We start from the raw sequence: 26,446 nt of genomic DNA on the forward strand, positions 1-26,446 counted from the left end.
CTTATATTTGTGACCCCTAGTTATGACCCCCAAGAGGAAAGAACATCTCTTCTTTATAATAAAAACAGAAAATGCTGGAAAAACTCAGCAGGTCTGCCGGACCTGCTGAGTTTTTCCAGCATTTTCTGTTCTTATTTCAGATTTCCAGCATCTGCAGTATTTTGATTCATCTCTTCTCTATAGCCTATCAAATACTGTAATCAAATACAAAAATTGTAAGGACCGTTATTCAGTCTTTCTTGATAGTTATAACCTCTCAATTCTCACCCTTGTAACTCATTTTTGCACCTTCTCCAATTGATTTGTATTTTGATAGATTCTTGAAGGTTGTCGGGGGCAGGTGTGAATGTGGAGTTGAGGTTAGAATCAGATCAGCCATGATCTTATTGAATGGCGGAGCAGGCTCGATGGGCCGAGTGACCTACTCCTATTCCTACTCCTAATTCATATGTTCGTACGATAGTGTTTGATTTTCCGATATTTTGTACTGTTCAGATGGCTAAAGATGCCAGAAAGTGGGGATGTGTGCTGGTAGTATCTGTGCTATGATTCAGTAACTGGACAGTGCTGAGCATTTGATACCTGGCACAATTGTGCTGCTATTGTAGGGGGATTTGTTTTTTTGAGATTGGGAGCCAAAGGCCTGCCAGCTTGATTAGTCTGTTGGCTGTTTTTATCCTCTATTATCGATTAAACTGAGGCAAATGAATTACTTCGCTGTACAATTAATTAAACCTCCATTTGAACAATGTGACAGATAGCATAGTAACGGAAAGGGGCTGCGTTCCACAGGCAAGGTCAATGGATTCATTGAATAAAGAAACTGATTAACTCTTTTTTCAATTACTGCTGCATGTGGGTAGTGTTTGCAAACAGGAGTGTTATGAACAACGTAAGGGTACTGAATAGAATAACATGTATGGACAACAGTTATTGGCTTGTTGCACCTGGGTTGATATCATCCTGCACTGACACTATGGGATCACTCTTTCTCCCAGTTTCTGTCTCTTTTCTTTTTTCTTTGTGTCTCTATCTCTCTTTCTATCCACCTCTCTGCTTCACTCCCTATTCACTTTATCAGCCTTCTTTCTCTTTCTCTTCTTCCCCCTCTTCTCTTATTTTTTTTTTCACTCTATATCTCTGCTTGCTGGATGAGTCCTCAAAGAGATGTATGTGATAGTTTTGACCATATTAGTTCTGGTCAGAAGAAGCAGCACAGATTGCTTATTGGTTCCAATAGACATTTACCCAGTGGTTTACTCTCTCCTTGACCTGTGAGCCTCTGGTGCTGCCTATTAAACGTGAAAACGTTTCTATTCCTCAGCACAGAAATTTCTCACTGACTAGGTTTCACTTATTAGATCAGCAGGTCAGGGGAAGGAGTCTGTTGGGTGGGTGTTGGTTACAGACGGAGTGTCTTAAGTCTTTGTTGTCTTCAATAGGTTAACTGTAAGTCTTTATTAACTACTAAAGCTATTTACACATGTACAATAAAGGGTACAGGGTAGGAGCTGTTTCCATGCTTAGCCCTTTAACCATCTTTGCTCAACACCACACTGTCCCCTGCGTCTGTGTCTTGTGCCTTATTACATCACTGGCCGAAATTTTTCAAATGGCAGAGTCTCGCTTCCTGCCATCCGAAGGGTCAGAGGGGAACACACCCCCTCCGACTCCGTGTGCACTCGAATGAGCATTAAGTGACTGCAGGAGGGACTTCCACCCCTCACTCAGGAGAAAGTCCCACCTTTGAGAGCAGTCGACCAATCTGACTGGCTGACAGTTCTCCAGTCCCTGCAACGACAGCACTGCAGTGGACAGAAGAGGAAGTTCAGGAGGACTTCAAAGCCTAAGTCCAGGGAGTGGAGGCCCAGGTAAGTTGAAGGGGTCCCAAGTCTGGGTGGGAGGGGGGGCAGGGGATGGTCAGGGAGGATGGCCCGGAGGGGTGAAGACCCAATTTCAGAATGGGGCATCTGATGTAGGCACCTCCCCCGCCACTTCCCGCCCAAGATCTAACTCTTTTCATTTTTGGGTTGCTAGCTCAATCCTCCCGCCAGCCTAAAAATTGAGGCTGGTGGGAAACAGCCATTAAGTGGCCAATAATTAGGTAAGGCCTCACTGAAGGCAAGGGCGGGCTTCCCATCCAAGGCCTTGCCTGCCCCAGTGTAGAATGGCTGTGCAGTCGTGGCGGCCAGGAACCCGGAGTGAATGCTGTCCCTTCAATTTCACGCCCCCTCCTCCTCCACCCACCGGCAGGGGAGCGTGAAATTCTGGCCGCTGTCTGAGTGTAACTGTACTTAGAGCACGTTAACCTTGCACGTGCCAGACCCTGACACTACGGAGTCATGCATCAAGAAGGATAATTAGACCGTGAAGTGGGTGCCAGTTTTTCAGTTGCAGTTCTATTGCTGAAACTGCGGATAAGGCCAAAGTTCACTTAATGTTACTGAATGTAGTGGTATGAACAATCAGGGCCTTATTATGTGCTCCTCACAGCTGCCTCTCCGCTGTATCATGCGATCAGTAGTGTGGTTCAGCTAACTGCGAAGCAAAATCAATTTAGATTCAAAATACAACACTTTGCAGTTAGTCTCTTGAATGTTAAAATTGTGCTTTTACAGTCTGTATTTATTTGTCTGTGTGTGAATGTGTGCTAGAGGTCATTAGCTTGGACTTGGAAATATATCGCCGTTCCTTCACTGTCGCTGGGTCAAAATCCTGGAACTCCCTCCCTAACAGCACTGCGGGTGTACCTACACCACATGGACTTCAGCAGTTCAAGAAGGCAGCTCACCTCCACCTTCTCAAGGGCAACTAGGGATGGGCAATAAATGCTGACCTAGCCAGCGAAGCTCACATCCCACAAATGAATTAAAAAAAATAGAATCTGCTGGTTGTGAAAATATTCAGCAAAGGTATCAGAGACTGGAGATTAACATATCTCCAAAGTCAGCAATGAGGAGCAATGTTGTTTTAAAAGATTTGTAATAAGAACTCCATGAGATGAATATGGAGTGATGGGGCATCTGACCTGGTCAGATACCTAAACTATAAGCAACTCCAAATCACATAATAATGAAGATAAAAGCAAAATACTGCAGATGCTGGAAATCTGAAATAAAAACAGAAAATGCTGGAAAGACTCAGCAGGTCTGGCAGCATCTGTGAAGAGAGAAACGGAGTTAATGTTTTGAGTCCATATGACTCTGCACAGTGCTGTTAGGGAGGGAGTTTCAGGTTTTTGACCCAGCAACAATGAAGGAATGGCAATTTATGACAGTGATAGTGATAAATAACGGTGATAGTGATAATTTAGATCTAATCGTCATTACAGAGACATGGTTACAAGGTGACCCTTCCTCATTACACAAATACTAGATCTAAAACAGCTTTATCCTCGATTGGTTCCACAACGTATTACTCCAGAAAACTGTCATTAAAAGAATTTTACAAATTCATCTTCCAGACTACCTTTGCCAACTTGATTGTCCAGTCTACATGAAGATTAAAGCCTCCCATAACTATTACATTGCCTTTGTTACAAGCTTTAATAATTTCTTGCTTAATACTCTGTCCAATGGTATAACTACTGTTAGGGTGCCTTTAAACTACTCCCGCGAGTATTTTCTGATTCTTGCTATTTCTAATCTCCCATACTGATTCTACTTGCTGATCTTCTGAGCCAAGATCCTTTCTCACTAACATCCTTAAGCGATGTTATTATACTATGCAGACAGACAGAAAATACTTGTTCAATGTCCCTGCCATTTCCTCATTCAGTACAACAGGGTTCACTAGATTGGATCCTGGATGAGAGGGCTGTTTTATGATGAGAGGCTGAGTAAATTGAGTCTATCTTCTCTGGAATTTAGAAGTGATCTTGTTGAAACATTCAAGATTCTGAAGGGGCTTGACAGAGTAGGTATTGAGACATTATTTCCCCTGGCTGAGGAATCTAGAACAAGTTCGCACAGCCTCAGAATAAAAGGACTGAGATGAGGAGAAATTTCTTCACCTAAAGGGCTGTGAATCTTTGGAACTCCTTACCCCAGAGGGTTGTGGATGCTCCATCACTGAATCTATTTACATCTGAGATAGACAGATTTTTGGTGTCTCAGGGAATTGAGGGATATGGGAGCAGGCAGGAAAGTGGAGTTGAAGCCCAAGATCAGCCATGGTCTTATTAAATGGTGGAGCAGGTTCGATGGACCATGTGGTCTACCCCTGCTCCTATTTCTTATGTTCTTATGTTTTATGTGCTGTGTAATCCTATGTAATATTGGCTGCCACATTTCCTACATAACGACAGTTCAGTATATGAAGCTCTTTGTCTATAGAATAGAGTACTCCTCAAGTACCAGTGTTATCTATCACAAGAATTAATCAGTGAAATCATCTGGAAATGAAAGTAAGCTCCCACACCAATGAAGCCAAAATCTCTGCAATCAAAGTGCAAATCCAAGCAGTAAATCACATTGAGCAGTTCCATGCACAGCTGACAGGCAGCTTATTTATCCCTGGTTTTTGTGCTGAGGAATGAAGTTCTTTCTCATATATCAGACAACATTGCCTTTATGCTTTGTTTATTTGCACAAGGTGTTCTTTAGAACAATGAAGAGAAAATAAGATGCCTGTAACTGCCACATCAAGTGAGCTAATTTCACAGTTGATGTTTGCACATTGCTCGGTTGCAACATCCTGTATGTTGCTAATTGTGCAGATGTTAGCTGAAAGGAGTAATCCACAAAACATGTACCTGCAGCCTTTGTAGAACAGCAAACTCATTAAGGAAAGGCTTCGTTTTCCACTTTTGAAGGAACAGCCAAAACTCCCACATCCGTAACCTTGTGGTTACATCCTGTTCCTTATCAGCAACAGTCTGCTTGCCCTTGGCTTTTAGTGGAACACTCTTTAAGCCAGTGTTTACAGCCACCTTGTACTTGAAGGGGCTGATGGAAATGCTGAGTAGTGGTTGTTGTTACTGGGCTTGATAATATGGGGGTTTCCCCTATAGAGAGGTCCTGATTTTTGACATGCTGCAGAGGCACTGAGTGAAGATAAACCCAAACCCAATACAAAGATCCCAAGTGGGGTTGGTATGTGGGTGGGGCAGGGGAAGCAGGGTTGAACATGGGGGAATTAATAAATTGTTTTTACTTTGATTATCATTGAGAATCGGGAAGAATTTACCACGAGTCTGCGGGAGGGCCAAAATGAAGGCATTTTTTTTCTTCTATACCACCTTGTGCATTTCACAGGGAATCTTGGAGAATGATGCAACGAAGTAAGAGGTGGGGTAGGGGAATACTGGGTGACACAGAAATAATGCATTTCAAAGTATTGAATAGTGTTAATGCGGATCTCTTAAGAGATTCATTCTCTGGTAAAGGGGAGGAACTTACCATGTATGTTTCTAACTTGAATTTAATCTCCTCCTCCCACAGATGTTCGTTGTTGATACCGTGGTGGGGGATAACTGTAAGCTGCATGAGTTCAACATCACTGGATCCACCTACGCTCCAGAGGGAGAAGTGTGAGTACGCACAAAAACCCATGACTGCAGTGCTCTAAACATTAACCAGTCTAAACTCAGTATGGAGGAGGGTGCCATAGACATCTAGTGGCAATTGGCAAGTAATGCACCATGTTGATGCCAATGGGTGGATATCAGATCATTGAGACTGCAACTAATCTGAATGATGGTGTGATTTAGTGGGTAACCTTGAAGAAATTTTTCACATCATTTTGAGCTGTGAGGGATGGGACATGGACTGTGCATAAGAGGGCAGTGGGTGGGGGGGGGAGGGGGGAAGATATAGGCTGTGGGTGAGGGGCATGGGTGGGATATGATCTTTCAGTGTGGGAGATATTGGTTGGGATAGAGACTATGGGTGGAAGGTGGTTTAATGATGGCTTTGTTTGATGGCAATGCCTGAATGATGTCTGCACTAAACTGCCGCATACAGCTGTGTAGTGATTTGCTGCAATAGTGGGCTGGATTGAAAGGGCACTGGGGAACCCATGCCCTCACCCCAGCAAAGGAGTTAGGATGACCCTGCCCCCCCAGCTCCAGAGGCTTGTCCCACAGGAATTTAATGCTCAGAGGGTCATTAATTGGTTTAAGGTGAGACTTCTGACCCCAGCTGAGCAGGCAGTTGGGCCTGAGGAAGTTGTGGCCATTGCTGGGACTGGAACAGTCCCAAGCACTGAGGAGCCGGAGCCAGAGTGAGATGTAAGTGGGAGAGGTGGTATCTCCAGGTCCACACGAAAAGGCCCTGGTCAGTGGGGGCGAGGGGTTGGAGAGCTGGGATAGACAGGCCATTGGGCCATACTGACCTGGGGGTGCCCTCTGTTATGCCTGGGGGCCCTTCCCATCACCAGCCTGCACAGTGAGAGCTGCCTGACTGGACACTTGCCAAGGGCTTCTCCTGCTGCTGGTTCAGTCCCAGCGGTGGTGGGATGAGACGATTAAGTGGCTTCAATTGGCCCATGGGTAGGTGGGCTGCCTGGTGCCTCCCCCCGCCGCTGGTAAAAATGTGGCAGTGGGCAATGGTACCCAAGGGCATTTTACGGGCTGCCCTACCTGCAAACCTGCCATCTGGGGAGCCTGAAATTCAGCTGATGTGTTGAAGTGGGCTGAGATGCAAAGTAGAATTGTGCTAATTATTTTGGTTCAGGGTAAGTTGAAACCTGTTCATGGTGCGTTGTCAGGAATTAGATTGCTGGCATTGATACTTACTGTGAAAAACCTGAGACTGACTGCGAGGAAATGTTAAAGTTAGAAAAAATAATCCAGCAAATAAATTTAAAGTATGACTAGTTTCTGATTTCAATACTGTTGGTCTGGCAGCTCAGAGGACTCCACTTTTTTAAAAATTGTATATTTGGTACGGTTTATATTTTCTCCTGATTCCCCTTCAACTGAATTGACCCAAATAGAGAAGTAATTTAAAGGCTTTGAGGTTTGATCCCAAACCATAAGGTGTTTATTCACTATGGAGCTGATCTGTTGTTGTAAACCTATTTAACTGAGTTTAGCTGATTTTGCTTTGCAGTGATAGGATCGGCTCATGCGTTGAGTGGGTGCTGCTTTCCTGAATCCTAATCACCTGGCACTGGCCTCTCTGGGTTAAGGTTCCTTTTGGAGCCGGTTGTTACCTTTAGTCTCATTGGTTTCACAAATGTTGTACAATCGTGGTTAGATTTAATGGACAAATCTCAGAATATCAAACATGACCACCAACTTCATGCAGACGCTGAGCACTCTATGAATCCTCAGTAGATGTTCAGTCTTGTAGGTACAGCACTCTTTTGAAGTCGAAGTTTTTACCAATTGTCTGAGTTATCAGATATTGAAGATCTCAGGGAAGATAAATTAGTCCAGCCTTACTCATTCCTCTATCTCCTGTCCTTTTACATTCTTAATTTTCTCTCGTTTTCATCTTGTTTTTGTCTTGCTGTTGCCCATTCCTTGTCTCTCTTCTTTCTCATTCTTATTCTTGCTTATTCTCTCACTCTCACACTTAGTCTTTCTCTCTTTCTAATTCCCAGTTTTACACACATCCTGATTCCCTTGTTCCCTTCCCTTGTTCATTCTTCCTCTTGCACCCTCTCTCCCTCTCTCGTTCCTTCTCTCTCTTTTTCTGTTTATCCTCTTTCAGTCATTTTCCTTCTCCCCTTTCTTCATTTTCTCTTTCTTTCTCATTCCCATTGTCTCAGTCAGAAACAAGCACCTGTCAATTTTCCAGCACACTTGTCTCTTGGCATTGCCGTTATGACATCTCATGACTCACCAACACTCCTTCTGTCACTATTTATTTAAAATTCTTGTCTTGTATCATTTGACAGTATGAGTGAAAAAAATAAGCAAAGTGCTGCAGATGCTGGAAATCTGAAATACAAAATAAAATCTTGGCAATACTTAGCAGGCAAGTCAGCTCTATGGAAAGAGCAGAGGAGTTAACATTTGATGTACGGACACATCGCCAGAACTCAACAAAGTCCGGTCTACATCTGAAATGCTAACTTTTCTGTCCTTTCCAAGAGTGCTGAGTACTCCTCTGGTACTGTCTGAAACTAAATGATGGTTTGTGATAACCCATATACCACTGCACAGTTCGAGTAATGTGTGGCAGCTCCTTATCATAAATGCTCTTTTTAGCACCAATGCTAATATAGCAACATCTGTTTAAGCCTCACTGTCAAATAAAAAACCTGTATTAAACCTCCTATCTGTAATATTGACTCTTTGTAATGTCCTCCTTCAGTGCTGGGCAACCTGTCAGAAGCAATAGGTTTGAAAGATTGGACAGTGTTTGGATGTTGGATTCGACTCTATTGGTTTATCTTGTATGTAATCGCTCTCTACAATCCATGAAGGAGAGCATGCAGTGCCCAGAAATATACAGAAATAGTGTTCTCTCCCCATCCTTTCACAACATACAAACACATGGACTGTGGGCTAAGTCTCAAAAAATGCAATTCCGTAGCCCCCTCCTTCGAAGTATTTAAAATTCACAGCATTAGTAGTTTAGAGACCAAAACTCATCTTCAAATATCATTATACAATTTTCAGAAATTGCATGAAAACCCCAAGTGATAGGCTACCCTTCAGTCTCGCTGCCAGCCCGACTGTGCTCGGTACAGTGAACACAATCTTGCAACAAAGAGTTGATATTGCAAACAAACTCAGACTATTTTTATTCAACCATGGGATGTGGATGTCACTGGATAGGCCAGCATTTATTGCCCATCCCTAACTGTCCTTGAGAGGGTGGTGGTGAACCCACAGTGCTGTTAGGAAGGGAGTTCCAGGATTTTGACCCATCGACAGTGAAGGAACAGCGATATTCAGGATGGTGAGTGACTTGGAGAGGAACTTCCAGGTGGGGGTGTTCCCATGTGTCTGCTGCCCTTGTACTTCTAGATGGTAGCGGTCGTGGGTTTGGAAGGCGCTGTTGAAGGAGCCTTGGTGAATTCCTGCAGTGCATCTTGTAGATGGTACACACTGCTGCTACCGTGTGTTGGTGGTGGAGGGAGTGAATGTTTCTGAGTGTGGTGCCAGTCAAGCGGGCTGCTTTGTCCTGGATGATGTTGAGCTTATTGAGTGTTGTTGGAGTTGCACTCATCCAGGCAAGTGGAGACTATTCCATCACACTCCTGACTTGTGTCTTGTAGATGGTGGACAGCTTTGGAGAGTCAGGAAGTGAGTTACGCACCACAGGATTCCTAGCCTCTGACCTGCTCTTGTATTTATATGGCTAGCCCAGTTTAGTTTCTGGTCAATGGTAACCCCCAGGATGTTGATAGTGGGGGATTTAGTGAGGTAATACCATTGAATGTCAAGGAAAGATGGTTAGATTCTCTCTTGTTGGAGATGGTCATTGCCTGGCACTTGTGTGGCACGAATGTTACTTGCTGCTTGTCAGCCCAAGCCTGGATATTGTCCAGGTCTTGCTGCATTTAGACATGGACTGCTTCAGTATCTGAGGAGTAGTGAATGGTGCTGAACATTGTACAATCAGCAGCGAACATCCCCACTTCTGATCTTATGGTGGAAGGTCGGTCATTGATGAAGCAGCTGTAGATGGCTGGGCAGAGAACACTATCCTGTGGAACTCCTGCAGTGATGTCCTGGAACTAAGATGATCAACCTCCAACAACTACAACCATCTTCCTTTGTGCTTGGTATGAGTTCAGCCAGTTTTCCCCCTGATTCCCATTGACTCCAGTTTTGCCAGGGCTCCTTGATGCCACACTCGGTCAAATGTGGCCTTGTCAAGGGCAGTCACTCTCAGCTCACCTCGGGAGTTCAGCTCTTTTTTTCATGTCGATAAGGGTGTTGTAGTATTGGACCAGACAATTGACATGAAGCCCAGGAGATGTGTTGGAAGAATGCACTCTTCATGCAGAGACTAATTCTTCACATGGGGGAGTTTCACACTGCAATGGCATTTATAGCTTACATTGGGAAAAGATTTGTAGAAGCTGGTCTTCAGGACCTTGTCACTGATCTGAACTGGTGCAGCAGATTCTATCAATGATGTTGTAAGCGACCATCATTACAGCAGCAGTGTTAGAACTTACACGGTTGGGTGTGAAGCTCTACAGTGATTGAGATGTCAGGCTTATAGCAGTTGAAGTTCAGACGGCCTTGCCTAATGATGATTTCAATGACATCCTCAGCTCCAAGAGATTCCAGCCACTCATTAGTTGCTACAACAACTTTGTTGTTGATAGCAAAAATAGCATGACCTTTCAGTTCTTGAGGAGTTCCATCAATACGGTAGAAGAATTGCTGCTATTTATCAGAGAAATCAGAGCAGTCAGCTGGGATCTTCATTTTTCCTGCTGCCATGGTTTCTGCTAATGATAGAGTCAACTATGCCAGGTATCTTTTAGCATGTTGGCTTGAGACATGCAGCTTTAAAGAAAGTCATCCTGATATCAATGCAGAGCCACAAGCAGGACAATTTGTTGCCCAGAGATAACAAGAGTATGGCTTCTCTCAGACTGCATGTGATCAAGTTATTGAACAGACAGCCAACCCTGACTCCAAGCCAAAGGGAGGTTTGGCAGATTTACTCTCAGTAAGGGAGCTGAACAAAGATGGACCTTGTCACAGCATGAGAGGGCTGCTATAAGCAGAAGCTGTCAAGGGACGGCTGGCCACAGAACATCAATGAGATCTTGTATTGACTTGGACAAGACAAGAAGGGAGCACAATGAAAAGGATGTGAGAAATGTCGTGGATACCATTCAAAATGTGGTTAATCCTTAATTCCTTGGAGACAGATCAGTTATATCACATCACGTCAGGCCAAGTTGCTCCAGCACCTGTAGTCAATGACCATAGAGAGACCAAAGAAAAGAGAGAGGAAGTGCTCAGAACTCTTTGTCAGAAGCGACTACAACACCAGGATGTCAGCTTTCATGATCCTGTCAAGAAGATGAAACTGAAGCATGCACAAAGGACAGTGCTCTTGTCTCCTCAGCGAACTACCTTCACTGACATCTGCTCAAGTGTAGATTGTGAGAATGACATATCTTTACCTGGGACTTCCAGGGCTCAGGAAGTAGATACCCTCCATTTGGATGATGACGATGATTCATAGGTAAGCAAATGTTGGACAAAATATGTAAATAAGTAATAATGAATGAGAAAAAAGTATGGGGAAAGATGCCGGCTCCCCTCCACCACCCAACCCCCACCCCGGCCTCCAATCTCTACCTCTCTCCCTTTATGACCTATGGACTATTTTCAGCTAAATAGGCAAATATGGGTATGTTGGATGATAAATGAGTGCAAATGTCCCTCTGAAGTTTAAATAATCCTGCATGGAATAAATGGCTGCTGTGGTAGATTTCTTCCTTACAACAAATATGAAAGATAACTTAGATTTATGTGTAAGATAATTCCACATCCCAGATGTCCTCACTGATGCTTCTTTTGACCACATCTTATACTAACCACATTTGTAATTCAGCAGTTGTTATGATATGTCACCATTGCTAGTGAGAAGAAACTCCATAGAATTCTTATGTTTTTTACACTGTTTTTGACAATTTCTCGTTAACGCTCCATTTTCAGACTTGGCAACATTTTGCTTTAGATACATATTTTACACTGATTCTGGGTACTTACCAGATGGGGACTACGGAACTCAAATTCTACATAAGAGAACAGGCTTCAGGCCACGGTCTAACACTCGTAACACTTCTGTAACGCCGTGTAATTCTGGGACAACTGATAACGAGCATGTAAATTAGAATCCTGGACATTTTTGGCACAGAAAGAGGTCATTCAGCCCATTCTGTCTGTGCCGACCGTAAAGAGCTATCCAACATTATCCCCTCTCCTGCTTTTGGTCCACAGCCCTGTCGGTTACGGGACTTCAAGTGCATTTCCATATACTATATAAATGCGATTAGGGTTCCTGCCTCAACCACACTTTCAGACAGTGAATTCCAGACTCCCACCACCCTCTGGGTGAAAAGGTTTCTCCTCAAACCCCTCCTGATCCTTCTCCAAGTTACTTTAAATCTATGTGCTCTAGTTATTGACTTATTTGAAAATGAAAGTAGATCATCCCCCTCCAATCTGTCTGGGCCTCTCGATTAAATCTGCCCTCAGCCTCCTCTGTTCCAAAGAAAACAACCCCAGCCTTTCCAATTTTACCAAATAACTAAAATTCTTCACTCCAGGCAACATCCTCATAAATCAGTTCCAAAGAACTTAAGCTTGCAGCATTAACTCTGGGCAGAATCTTACGTTGCCCTGCCAGCGGGTTTGTGGGCAGGGGGTGACTATAAAATTTCTCAGATGGCCTTCCCATCGAACTCCCACCTGCCCCGACCCCTCCACAATTTTACACTTGTATGGTTGAGGCTTAAGCGGCTGCCTGCCCTTGTCCCTTCTTTGACCACTTAAGGGCCATTTCCCACCCAGTCTCAAGTTTCAGGCTGGCAGGAGAAGTTCAGGGGCAGGCGGAAGCCTGCTCAGGCCTCAGGTGGAAAGGGGGCAGTGGGGTGCCTCCATCAGCAGCCTTCTTTTAACATCGGGCCCCTGCCCCATGCTCACAGAAGGCCTGACCCCTGCAAGTACTCCCTGGCCTCTTCACCCACACCCTCAACCCCTTCTGCCCACCCCCTGCACCTCACCTTCCCACCCCACCTTGAGACCCCCACATTTACCTGGTCCTGGAATTAGACTGTGGGGACTGCTTGCAGTCCCAGTCCAGTCCACTGCAGCTTCTGGTGCTACAGGGACTAGAAAGCTGCCGGCCAAACTGATTGGCCAGTAGCTCTCTGAGGAGGGACTTCCTCCCGAGTAAGGGTCAGAAGTCCTGCCTCCAACCAATTAATGCTTGTTGGAGCATTAAATGGCTGTGGGGCAGGCAGAGTGGAAGTGATATGAGTTGGCATGGAGGGTATGAGAGGTCATTGGGGGTGGGTGGAGGGGTATTGGTTGGTATGGAGGGTGTAAGGGGCCATTGGGAGTGGTTGAGGGCATGAGTTGGCATGGAGGGTTTGGGTGAGATCTTTTGAAGTTATCTTTCCAAAGGTTCCTGATTCCAGATTATGGTTCACAACTGCTCTGAGGGGTTGCGAACATGAGTCATCGAGAAGCTGGCCTGACTTCACGAAAATTGTGGGGAGTGTCTAGGAGATGCCTAGCCTGACTCTGCGAAAATCCAACCCATTAACTCTGCTCCTCTCTCCATAGATGCTGCCAGACCTGCTGAGTATTTCCTACATTTTATTTGTTTTTATTGTTGGGATTACTATATACTGACTAAAAATGTTTCCCTGAATACATTTTAAAAAGATCTGCACCCTCTCTATCTTTTACACTGATCCTACCCCAGTTAAAATGAGGGTAGCTGAAATTCTCTATTGTTTCTGCCCCTCTCAGAGATTTGCCTTCATATTTGTTCTCCTTCTGAGGGTCTATGGTACACTCCCAGCAGTGTAATTAACCCTTTCCGTTCCTCAGTTCAATGCATTTTGCCTCATTTGATGATCCTTCTGCCATGTCATCTCTCCTTACAATTATAATTGTTCCTTCAACCAAAATTTCCACCCCCCCTTCCCCCTTATCCCCCTCTCTGTCTCATCTGAAACCCTGCAAGCAGAAACACTGAGCTGCCATTGGCAGTGTTTCCTGATACAAAAGACATGTCAGAAAGCGATAACTCAAAGAAGTGTTTTAAAATGGTGATGATCTAAATGCAAGTACTTTGTTCTTCACAGATTAATGGGAAACAAACCCATCCAGCCCAGTCAATTCAGTGCGCTTGTGGAGCTGGCTACTATCTGTGCACTGTGCAATGACTCCTCCCTGGATTACAATGAGGTGAGCGCAGCTTTATTTGTTTTAACAACAATTCTCGCATTCAATTATAAAAAGCACCTGCGAAACACTTCATCTACATTGTACTCAGGAGGTTATAATGTCCTGGAAATTATTCACTGCTCACAAATCATTTTCTTTCAATTACACCTCTGTCGCTTTCATTGTCTTGAACCCGTTGTGGGTGGGTGTGATGCAGTGTTTGTGACTGAGTGTGTGTCTGTGTATGTTGTGTGTGTGAGAGAGACACTCTGTGTGGGGGTATGTCTGTGTGTGTGTGTCTGTGCATGTTGTGTATGAGAGAGAGACACTGTGTGGGGGTTTGCCTGTCTGTGTGTGTGAGAGAGACACTCTGTGTGGGGGTATGTCTGTGTGCATGTGTGTGTCTGTGTACGTTGCGTGTGTGAGAGAGACATTCTTTGTGTAGGGGTATGTGTGCGTGTGTGCGCGCGCGTGTGTGTAACTGGCAGTGAAGGGAGACTCTGGGGGAGGGGTGTGTGCCACTAAGGGGGTGTGAATGTATGTGTGCTGGGTTTGTGTGACTGTGGGGCTATGTCTGTGACTGTGTGTGAGAGTATAGGAGCTCGTGTGTGACTTTGGGGATGTGTGTACAGTTGTATGTGATGAGTCAGAAGTAAGATTCTTAATTAATCTTGTACTGTGTAACATCAAATGACATCCATCATTCCAAATAGGACATAGCCTGAATCTTAACTCCTTAGAACTCTGTTATAGAATGATAAATATTCTTTTCATTCTCCAGTGAATCATGTGTTGAGAATTTAAAAGCCTGTTTTCACCCACTAACTGCCTCTGTGTGAATGTTGTTGACACATTGGATTTCTTGACTTCTGTCTCTTGCTCTCCCCACTCTCTGTTGTTTTTATTAGTCCTACAGAGGGGCTCCTCCTGCCTAACTGCACCAGTTCTGATCGAAGGTTGCACTCAGAACATCAGACTACCATCTTTCCCATTCCCTGATCTAAACCTCATGATGATTTCTTGGTGCGCTGGCTAGAAATGTGCAGTGCTCATCCTTTTCCTTTTCCCCCTTTTTCCAGGCAAAGGGCGTTTATGAGAAGGTTGGCGAAGCTACAGAAACTGCCCTCACCTGTTTGGTGGAAAAGATGAACGTTTTCAACTCAGACCTCAATGGCATCACCAAAGTGGAAAGAGCCACTTACTGCAACAATGTGAGCACTGCTTATTGTATCGCCATGATTTCTTCTACAAGGTTATAATATGGAGAAACAATGCTGTGGAGATGGTATCATATTTATTTGCAGCTCCATGTTGCTGGGAGGTTTAGCCAATGGTCATAGAATGTGTTTTAGTAAGTCATAGAAATGCAGGGAAACGCCCACATGCACCCATGACTCATTGTAATGGGGCAAGTCATTGGTAATTTAAACATCATTGGGTTGAATTTCCATGGCAACTCACTCATTCACCTGTTGTAGCACTAGCAGAAGAGCTGAGGAAACCCTGCATTAACAGCAGACTTGCAATGGAAACGCTTCCTCCCATTCCCCACATGGTGTGAAATGAACTTTCATTTATATAGCACCTTTCACTTCTACAGGAAATCCTAACATGCTTTACAGCCAATGGAATACTTTTCAAATGTTGCCATTCAGCTTTTTTTTTTCTAGGCAAACATGGCAGTTTGTGCACAGTAAAGTCCAATTAACACCAGTGAGGTAAATGACCAGATAATCTTGTTTCAGTGATGCAGGTTGAGGGGGAATTGTTGATGACGACTTTGTAAGGAATGCCCATCTCCTCTTGATACCATTGGATCTTTTACACACACCTTGTTTAACATCTCATCCAAAAGACAGTGCACCATGTCTGCAGTGCTGCACTGAATCACTGCCCTAGATTTTCTGATCCCAAGGCCAGAGTGCTACCATTAAATCTACTTCAAGATGTAATGATTAGATGAAGCAAACTTGTGTGCTTCAATAGTACACTTTCATCCTCAAAATAGTTATCGGATTTTGTTAAATCCTTTGTTCCATTTAAATATATGTTTCCCTCCCTCTTTCTGTCACGATGTGCCAGCTATGTTCAATGTTAACACTCTCACCTCCAAACCAGTCGGTTGTGGCTTCAACTTCCACTTGCTCATTAAAACTGGACTGACACTAACACCTTGGGCTGGATTTTCCTGAAGGAGAAGGGAAATGTGAGTTGGGAAAGTTCCCGAATCCACAAACCCATTACCGTCAAGGAGGCCCCCTCCCGCTATGTTCTTGTTCCAGGGAGGTGGGGATGAGATGGAGTCAGACCCACGCCTCTGAAGGCAGGCCAGATGCAGCAATGGAGGCCGGCAGATGGCTAGGCTGGCAAGCTAGAAGGCCCACCTCCATTGGCTGGGACATCGGCCCAGTTGTAATCATGACTGTCGGGCCCTCAAACCCTCACCCACCTTATGCCCCTCATTTCCCCCCATATCTCCATATCTCCCTTGCCTGCTCATTTGCCCTATCCCTTTCCATGGCCCCCATATATCCCCCAGTATCCAGTATGTGCAGAACCAATGAGCCATTGGCAAGTGTGGCAAATCTTTGAAATGCTCCTGAAACCAAGACTATAAGCCAAGAGACTTTAAAAATCTACTGTGAAAAGCTGCTCGGCTTACAACTTCAAAAGAGTGCCAGTCAATCACAGCCATGCTTCATATCAATGACAAAAAGCTTTTATCCACTTCACTCATCTTAATCTGACCCAAATAAACACATAGGGATTGAAAAAATCTCTTCAAAGAAAGATCAGGTTATTACAAGGTAATAAAGTTGTCAATCAAACGAAGCTAGCACTCCTGGAAAACCAACAACAGTACCCACTGTCATTAGGTTACTCTAGGTCAAATATTCAGTAATAAACACATTCACAGGAGCAGTTTGTGGTTTAACTTTGTTGAGCCTTTGCTCATTTATGAAAAGCAGGGATTATTCTGGAAGGATTTGCTTACCATCGGCATTCATAAAATTCTGCTGTCCAGTGTTAACTTGCTTCTTCAAAAGAAAACCTTGTGATAAAAACAGAAAATGCTGGACAAACTCAGCAGGTAAGGCAGCATCTGTGGAGAGAGAAAGAGTTAACATTTCAAGTCCATATGACTCTTCCTCAGAGCTAAAGAGAGATAGAAATGTGATGGATTTTATACTGTTGAAGAGGGCATGGAAAGCTAACTCTGTTTATCTCTCCACACGTGCTGCCAGACCTGCTGAGTCTTTCCAGAGTTTTCTGCTTTTTTTCTCTCAGATTTCCACTATCCGCAGCATTTTGCTTTTTCTAAAACCTTGTGATATTTTGTTTTGAATATTTAGTGGAATTCTTGTTGCTCCTAGTTGACTCATTCAGTGTGGCAATTTTGAGAAGTTCCTCAGTGGCTTCTATCTGTGGTTGACATCCTGACATCCCTCTCGTTTTCTTGTAGACCATCAAGCAGCTCATGAAGAAGGAAGTGACCCTGGAATTCTCCCGCGATCGCAAGTCCATGTCTGTCTTTTGCTCTCCCACCAAACCCACAATGGGAACAGGAAGCAAGATGTTTGTGAAGGTAAGAAGCCACTACGCCATTACAGTGAGGGGGGTCCAGATTTTTGTTCCCAGGTTGGGTGCGTAGAGTTGGAACATTTCCCGCTCAGCGAACCCGACCCAGGAAAAAGAAGCCCAGAGGTTGGGATTTTTGTTCTGGGGGTGCAGACTGGATTAGAAGTTGGGCCTATGGCCCCTGGAATGAGTGAGGAGGCAGGCTGGCCAGAAGGCCTGCTCTGGCACTTTGTTTTATTGTTTAACAAAAAAACACCCCTCCAGCTCTCACCCTTCACCCCCCTCAAACCCCCACACACTCCCCAAATCCCATCCATCCCAACCCATGTCACCTCATGCCCTGTAGCACCCCCCATAACCCCCATACTCTCCATGCCACCTCATGCCCCCTACCCGTAGCAAGCAATTTTTTAAACACTCGAGACAATTTCTTTTCAAAAATCTGAAGGGCAGATCTTTTAAATGTTTGACAGCTCCCTTTGATAGTTGCTCCTGACAGGTCTGTTGATCGTGCCTATAAGCTTGACACTAATGAGATTCTGAACTTTTTACGCACATTTAAGCCCTAATTTTAACAATTCCACAGGGCACTTTAATTCCCCCAAAGGTGTCCCCAGACCCTATCCTAAGGGGGACCATACTTCTCCAAAGGGGTAGCCTGGCTATTCAAACAAACCCGAGTTCAGTCTAGCTCTTATCTGATCTAACCTGTACGGTTCAGGTTTCACAGTCCTGTCCTACCAAACCCCACTTCAGTGGCGGTAGCTGATGACTTAAATGACCAGCTGCCCCTGTAAACTGCATATGCGTGAAACCAGACCCAACGCCATTCTTAGCCCCGCGAAGATGCAAGTTGCTGTGTTCAGGGGTGGGAATTCCGATTTCTGGGCTTGTCTACTATTTTTTATCACAATGGAGAGGCTCTCTGTCATGACGTGAATCCAGGCCAGTCAGCCAGCACAGTTTAATTGGAATCTAACATCCCTGCCACCAGTGAGGAAAGCAGCACATCACAGTGAAATCACGGGAGGGGAAAGAACATCAAGAAAATTCGAAGGACACTTTGAATGTAGCAATATCAGAGCCACACTGTAATTGAAAAGCTTTGTTACCATTGGGAAAAACAATTCTATACAATCTCCAATCCAGTCCCAACAAATGACTTGCTTCCAGCAATGCTTTATTCACTCTTCAAGTCTTGTTGTGGTATTAATCTGTTGCAGGCTTTCTTGCCTTGCAATTATAACACAGAATTAATATAGAAGCTCGGAGGGGGCAGAGAGGCCCAGAATTTTCTTTCAAAGTTATTTTAAGCAGGAAGTGAAGACCTGGTATGGTGACTGTTTAAATAAAACACTGATTGTGTTATTTTTAAAACTTTGACTTTATGACTTTGCGCTGCCATTGGAGGAGGTCCACAGGACCAGGAATTTGGGTGGGAGATCTGGGAGTCCTGTAGGATTTTTCACCCACTCATTTTGAAGATGGAAAAATTCTACAGAGAGCACAGAATGCCCAACATTCACCCAGCAGGAAGCACATTCGTGCACTGTGCTTTGTGAAATAAGCAATATTTGAATCGAAAAGGTTGTGCCCATGGAGCGATTCGTCTAATCAGTTTTTAACTTGAGTCCATTCTGTTCATGCTTTCTACCACAGCAGCCCTTGTAAAATGCGGGTGCCCTTGGCAGTTGCCCAGGTATGCAGTGTCTATTGCAGCCTAGCCTGTGCTTCACCATCAGATGTTTATGGGAGCTGTGCTGGGATTTCATCACAGACACATGGTGGGAGATGAGAGCAGGAGTACCATCTGCCATTTTTACAGGAGTGACTGCACATTAGAGGAGGTTTAAGGCCTCATTTTAGCAGAGAATAAATCTGCCACCCACTGAGACACTTACAGGAGCTAATTTGAAAGACGTTTACTCGCTTTCCCCTAATCCGCAGCCCTGCCAGTTGGTCTCTTTGATTTCCTTTTGTCCCAATTGCATTAAGCAGCCTAATTCTCCCGGGAAGTGTTTGAGCTGCCCAGTGTAAGCCACTATACCCAGAGTGGATCCGATCAGGACGTTTGGGTTGTGATGTTGGATGTATCAGTCCTGAACTCATGGCTCCCTGGCAATAGGGTATTGGGAGTGAATAAAGAAACTGGAGGTCCTATTCTGAGCTGACAAAGTGAAGGATTTTGTCCTAAATACACAAACATAAAAACACACAATGTTGCACCTGCTGCCTTCTAGCTGCCAGCTAGTTGTTAACTAGTTTGCAATGGCGAGAGTCACACCTCATTGATGACTTGTGATGAAGAGACGGACAAACCTTCATTTCTTTTGCATCATTCATGACTTCAGGATGTTTCAAAGCAATTTACAGCCAATAAAGTACTTTTGAAGCGTAGTCACATTTTACTGTTGGGAAAGAAGGCAACCAATTTGCACACCACAAGATCCCATAAACAACATTGAGATTAATGACCAAATAATCCTGTTGTTGGCGATTTTGGTTGGGGGATAACTATTGGCCAGGATACTTGGAGAATTCTTCTGCTCTTCTTTAAAGTAGTACCATGGGATCTTTTACATCTAGCTGAACAGGCAGAGAGTGGGGTGAGGGGGGCTCATCCGAAAGATGTCAGCCCTCCACAGTACAGCACTCTCTCAATTCTGCATCTCTGGAGTGAGACTTGAACCTACATCAACAACTTGAATTTATATGGCACCTTTAATGTGATAAAATATCCCAAGGCACTTTATAGGGGTCTTCTCGATCAACATTGACAGCAAGCCACAGATGACCAACAGCTTGTTCAAAAAGATGTGTTTTAAGAAGGAAGGCAGAGAGATTTAAGGAGAGTTCCAGAGCTTGGGGCTTTTGCAGCTGAAAGCATGACTATCAATAGTGGAATAATTAAAATTATTAATGCTTAAGAGTCCAGAATTGGCAGAGTGCAGAGGTCTGGCAGTGTGAGTAGTGTTGTGGGGCTGAAGGAGATTACAGAGATAAGGAAGGGCAGTATGGAGGGATTTGAAAATTAAGATAAGTTTAAAATGTAGGCGTTGTTTAAGCTGATGCCAGTGTGAATCAGTGAGCCCCACAGCTCTCTGAGACATCTACGCTCATCTAATTCTGGTCTCTTGAGCACCCTAATTTTAACCACCCCTCCATTGGTGGCTGTGCCTTCAGTTTGCCTAGGCCCCAAGCTCTGGAATACCCTCTCTACACCTCTCCATCTCTCTACCTCACTTTTCTCCTTTAATACACTGCTTAAAACATACCTTTTTGATGATGCTTTTGGTCATCCGACCTATTTTCTCCATATGTAGCTCATATTTTGTTTTCTATCACTCCTGTGAAGCACCTTGGGATATTTAATGACATTAAAGGTACTATATAAATGTAAGATGCTGTTGCTGAAATGGGTGAACAGGATTTGGCCACAAAGTTTTGAATAACCTCAAGTTTATGGAGGTTAGAATGTGGGAGACCAGTCAGGAGTGCGTTGGAATAATGAAGTCAGAGCTAACAAAAGCATGAATGATGATATCAACAGCAGATGAGCTGAGGCAGGGGCGATGTTAGGATGGTGGAAATAGTTGGCCTTAAAGTGGATCTGTGGTAGGGATCTCATCGCGTTATCAAATATGACATTAAGGTTGCAAACAGCCTCATAGTTTCCAGGGAACGGGATGGCATCAGTAGCTAAGCAACAAAGGTTGTGGTGGGGACTGAAGACAATGGCTTCTATCTTCCTAATATTTAATTGGAGGAAATTTCTGATCATCCAGTACTGGATATCAAACAAACAATCTGACAACCGAATTGACTCAGGAGCCAGAGTGATATCTCTGAACCACAGTGACATTGGCATCAATTTTAGAAATATTTCCTTTTGTGTATTCACCCACCCTTTCCCTTTCTTTTACACTATCTACCCAGCTGAAAAAGCCATCAGTGGGCATGTCTGTGCCAACCATTCTCAGGGGTAAGCCACAAAAAGGGGCATGTGAATGCATGCGAATGATACTGTCCCTTCAATTTGCTTTCTCCTCTCCCTTCTAATCACTGTCACCATCAAGCACATAGCCCAGGGTCAGAGGTGCACTATGTGAAGACTTGAGGATGTGTGTCATCCAGAGAGAATGAATACAATTTAAGTCGAATGATCACATACAGCAAAGTAAAGATTGACCATTTCCACCACACACGCTCCAAATTAGGGGGATGCACTTTCTCGGAGAATTTTCTTTTCACATTGTCGGCAAAAATGGAAGTGCAATAGTGAACAGCAACAGGAGGGGGTGAGAGGGTGAGGGGTGAAATACTGAAAACTTTAACCAAGTGATGAAGTCTTGGAGAGCACCAGTCCAAGTGAGTATCATACTGGACCAAATAGCGGCATTCATCTGAATTTGGCTAATTCAATTAAACTGGGTTCAGAGTTCGGGCTTTGTGCAGAGTAGCAGGTTCCTTTGTTCTTTGAGAGAAATGAAGTGGTTGGGCTCAGCCATCATGGTACTGCTGGTGTCAAAACAGCAGGTCAGGTAGCAGCTGTGGAGAGAGAAACAGAGTTAACGTTTCAGGTCGATGACCTTTCCTCAGAACAGCTCTGCTGCCAGAGCCGCTGAGCATTTCCAACATTTGCTGTTTTTATTTCAGATTTCCAGCATCTGCAAACTTTGCTCGTTCGCTCCTGGCGGTGCTGCCTTTGAAGTTCCAGCAAACCCAAGCTATGATTGGGACAAAATTGTTAAATGTTCAGGCTCAGGAACTGGAGAAAGCCAGTTAGCCCATTGTACCTGTTAAATCATTCATTCAGATCATGGCTGATTTTACCTCAGCTCATTTATCCTCCTCTACTCCATTTCCATTTATACCCTTGAAACAATAAAAATCTATTGATCTCGATTTTGATAGCTCCAATTGACCCCCAACATTCACAGCTTTTCGGAGAGAGTGTTCCCGATTAACTTATTGTGTGAAAGAAGTGCTTGCTGATTTCCGTCCTCAATGTTAAGAGTGCTGATCTTGTGCTGGATTCCCCTACCAGAGGAAAGAACCTCTCTGTATCTATCCTACCAAGTCCCTTTATCATTTTATCACTTCAATTAGGTCACCCCACAGCCTTCTAAACTCAAGGAGTACAAGCCAGGTTTATGCAACCTGCCTTTCACAGAATCACAGAAATGTTACAGCACAGAAGAAGGCCATCTGAAGAAACAATGTAAAGAAGAAAAAGTGTGCTTATGACAGGTGTCAGATAGAAAAGGTTCAGAGGAGAGGTGAAGAAGCAAATAAGAGAAGCAATAAGGGAGTATGAAAAGAGACTAGCAGGTAGCATAAAAGGGAATCCCAAAGTCTTCTGTAGGCATACCAATAGTAAGAGGGTGGTAAAAGGAGGAATTCCACCACCTGGATGTTCCCCTCCAAGTCACTCACCACCCTGACTTGGAAATATATCGCTGTTCCTTCACTGTCGCTGGGTCAAAATCCTGGAACTCCTTTCCTAACAGCACTGTGGGTGTTCCTACACCACATGGACTGCAGCGGTTCAAGAAGGCAGCTCACCACCATCTTCTCAAGGGCAATTAGGGATGGGCAATAAGGGATGGGCAATAAATGCTGGCCCAGCCAGCAAAGCCCACATCTCGAGAACAAGTTAAAAAAAAAAGGGATGATTAGGACCAAAAAGGAGATTTAATTTCACATGGAGGCAGAGGACACAGCTGAGGTACTAAATGAATACTTTGCATCTGTCTTTACAAAGGAAGAAGATGCTTCTCAGGCCATGGCAAAAGAGGAGATAATTCAGACACTAGATGGGTTTAAAATTAAAAAGGAGAAGGTGTTAGTTAGGTTATCTGTATTTGATAAGGCACCGGGACTGGTTGAGATGCATTCAAGGATACTGAGGGAAGTGAATGGAAATTGCAGAGGCACTGGCCATAATTTTTCAGTTTTCCTTAGTGTGAGGGATCCATTTTTGGAAAATTTGAAGGACATTGAATTTCGGACATTCTTCCTCCTGAGTTTTTTTTAAAGTTTGCAATATTAATTCGGGCTGTGAATATGCCATTCTTCAAGGAACCATGGGCCAACATAGATGTCCAGCGAGGAGCACCTGGAGAGGGAAGAAACACTTTGTATGTCTAGGTTAACAAAGAACTGCTGTTGTCAGGCTAAAGACTCTTGCCAATAGGATAAAAATACCTGGCCTATGAGAAATATTCTCTGAACATCTTAGGCTTTAAAACTCTGTGTGTGTGTGTGTGTGTGTGTGTGTGTGTGTGTGTGTGGAGGTGGGGGGTGGTGGGGTGGGGTGGCAGGGAGGGGTGGGTACTTTCGAAGCAGGTTGCAAGAAAAAGACTTTCTCTTTCCTTCTCTCTGCCCCACTTTCGTGTTAAACCTTCCTCAGGAACATTTCATCAGGATAACTCATCTGTTTTTTTTAAAGAGTTCTTAAAGTTGTGATAAGAGTCATTAAGGACAGTTTCACCAACAAATCCGTCTGAAAGAATTTCCAGAATCCTGTTAGATCACCAGTGTTGAGATCTCTTCAAATTTTATCCTTTTAAAAGAAACATTCCCATTCTCCAGCCTCTGATGGGGACAGTTTGTTTTGTCCTGTTTTGTGTTTGTGTGCGAGTGCATGGGGGATCGAATATTTGTTTCAAAAAAGGGGAAATCATTGGGAGATCGAATATCTGTTTCAAAAAATTGGAAATCGTTACGCTTCTAAACTACACCATGTATGATAACCAGTTTATTAACTTGTTTATGAAAAGAAGTTTGTTTTATAATAAATCCATTCTTTTCGTGTTTACTGAAAGTAGCCTGGTTAAAGTTTATTTATGCTGGGAATAACAGTATTAAAGGTAAACAATTGACCAGTTTGTGGGTGAATTAAAAGTTTAAACTATTGTTACGACCTGTGGAGAAGTGGGGCTAGAATTAACTGCACGCTCCTCCCATCTCGGTCCGTAACACTCTGGTGGTGCCAGAGGACTGGAGAATTGCAGACATTACATCCCTGTTCAAAAAAGGGTCTAAAGGTAAGCCCGGCAACCACGGGCCAGTCAGTTTAACTTCAGTGGTGGGAAACTTCTAGAAACAATAATTCAGGACAAAATTAATAGTCACATGGACAAATGCAGGCTAATTAAGGAAAGCCAGCAAGGTTAAAGGAAAATCATGTTTAACTAACTTGCTGGAGTTTTTTCAAGAGGTAACAGAGAGGGTTGATGAGGATAATGCTGTTGATGTGGTGCATATGGACTTCCAAAAGGCGTTTGATAGAATGCCACACAACAGGCTTGTGAGCAAACTTATAGCTCATGGAATAAAAGGGACAAAGCAACATGGATATGGAATTGGCTGAGTGACAGGAAATAGAGAGTACTGGTTAATGGATGTTTTTTAGACTGGAGGAAGGTTTGTAGTGGAGTTCCCCCAGGGGTCAGGAATTGGGACCCTCATTTTTCCTGATGAATATTAATGACCTAAACCTTGGTGTACAATTTCAAAGTTTGCAGATGATACAAAACTTGGAAGCATTGTGAACTATGAGGAGGATGGTGTAGAACTTCAAAGGGACATAGACAAGTTGGTGGAATGGGCAGGCAGGTGGCAAATGAAGTTCGATGCAGAGAAATGTGAAGTGATTCCTTTTGGTAGGAAGAAAATGGAGAGACAATATAAAACAAAGGGCACAATTCTAAAGGGGTGCAGGAGGAGAGGGACCTGGGTGTAGATGTGCATAAATCATTGAAGGTGGCAGGACATGTTGAGAGCAGTTAATAAAGCATACAGTATCCTGGGCTTTATTAATAGGTGCATAACATACAAGAGCATGGAGGTTATGTTGAAGTTGTATAAGATTCTAGTTCAGCCTCAGCTGGAGTATTGCAGTTTTGGGCACCACACTTTAGTAAAGGCATTGGAGAGAGTGCAGAAAAGATTCACGAGAATGGTTCCAGGGATGAGGAACTTCAGCCATGAAGATAGATTGGAGAAGCTGGGACTGTTCTTAAAGAAAAGAAGGTTGAGAGGAGATGATGGAGGTATTCAAAACATGAGTGGTCTGGACAGATATGGAAAAAGCTGTTCCCATTGGTGGAAGGATCAAGAATGAGAGGGCACAGATTTAAAGTAATTACTAAAAGAAGCAAAAGTGATGTGAGGAGATACTTTTTGTGCAGGGAGTGGTTAAGGTCTGGAATGCACTGCCTGAAAGTGTGGTGGAGGAAGGTTCAATTGAAGCATTCAAAAGGGAATTAGACTGTTATCTGAAAAGGAAGAATGTGCAGGGTTGTGGGGAGAAGGCAGAAGAATGGCACTAAGTGAATCGCTCATTCAGAGAGCCAGTGTGGGCATGATAGGCCAAGTGGCCTCCTTCTGCATCATAATAATTCTGTGGTTCTGTAATGGAGCTTTCTTAAATTGAGTGAATTTAATAGAATGAATGAGAAAAGACAATTTTCTTTGGTTGGGAAGTCAATGACAAGAGGTATCAATTTAAAACTAGCACTTACAGAGAGGGGTAGGAGATATTTCTTTAATCAGAATACTTTGGCACTGGAAGTGGATTGAGGCAAAGATCATACTGTTGTGATTAATACAGATTTGTGTCCCATATAAGCCTCTGTAATTCATATTTTGGGATTTGAAATAGACTTTAGTTCTAAACTGATCTATGTAATTTACCCTCAGCTACTTTAGCCATTTCTACCAGTCATGATGTGTGCTTAATGCAGTGTTTGTATTTTAACAAACTGAAGGGACACAGACTGAGATACAACAACATAAGATATAGGAGCTGAATTAGGGCATACTAATGGTTGAGAGGGTTGAGCCTCCTCTGCCATTCAACAAGATCATGGCTGAACTTCGATATCAACTCCACTCTCCTGCTCTATCCCCATATCAATTGATTCCCTTAGTCACTGAGAATCTATCCATCTCAATTCTTGAATCTACTCAACAATTCAGAATCTCAGAATTTTAACAGCACAGAAGGAGGCTATTCAGCCCATCTTGTCT

At 43.8% G+C, this 26,446-nt stretch overlaps 1 protein-coding gene across 1 annotated transcript in view; it reads left to right on the top strand.

The window, feature by feature from the left end:
- atp2a3 (ATPase sarcoplasmic/endoplasmic reticulum Ca2+ transporting 3) overlaps positions 1–26,446 on the top strand; it is a 251,460-nt gene that overhangs the window by 169,006 nt on the left and 56,008 nt on the right. Inside the window, exons 9-12 of the mRNA XM_078548727.1 lie at positions 5,442–5,530; positions 13,750–13,852; positions 14,911–15,042; positions 17,295–17,417. Coding sequence (XP_078404853.1) covers positions 5,442–5,530; positions 13,750–13,852; positions 14,911–15,042; positions 17,295–17,417 — 447 coding nt within the window. The remainder of the gene's footprint in view (positions 1–5,441; positions 5,531–13,749; positions 13,853–14,910; positions 15,043–17,294; positions 17,418–26,446) is intronic.

This window comes from Cetorhinus maximus, chromosome 9 (assembly GCF_964194155.1).
Source record: "Cetorhinus maximus chromosome 9, sCetMax3.hap1.1, whole genome shotgun sequence".
Taxonomy (NCBI): Eukaryota; Metazoa; Chordata; class Chondrichthyes; order Lamniformes; family Cetorhinidae; genus Cetorhinus; species Cetorhinus maximus.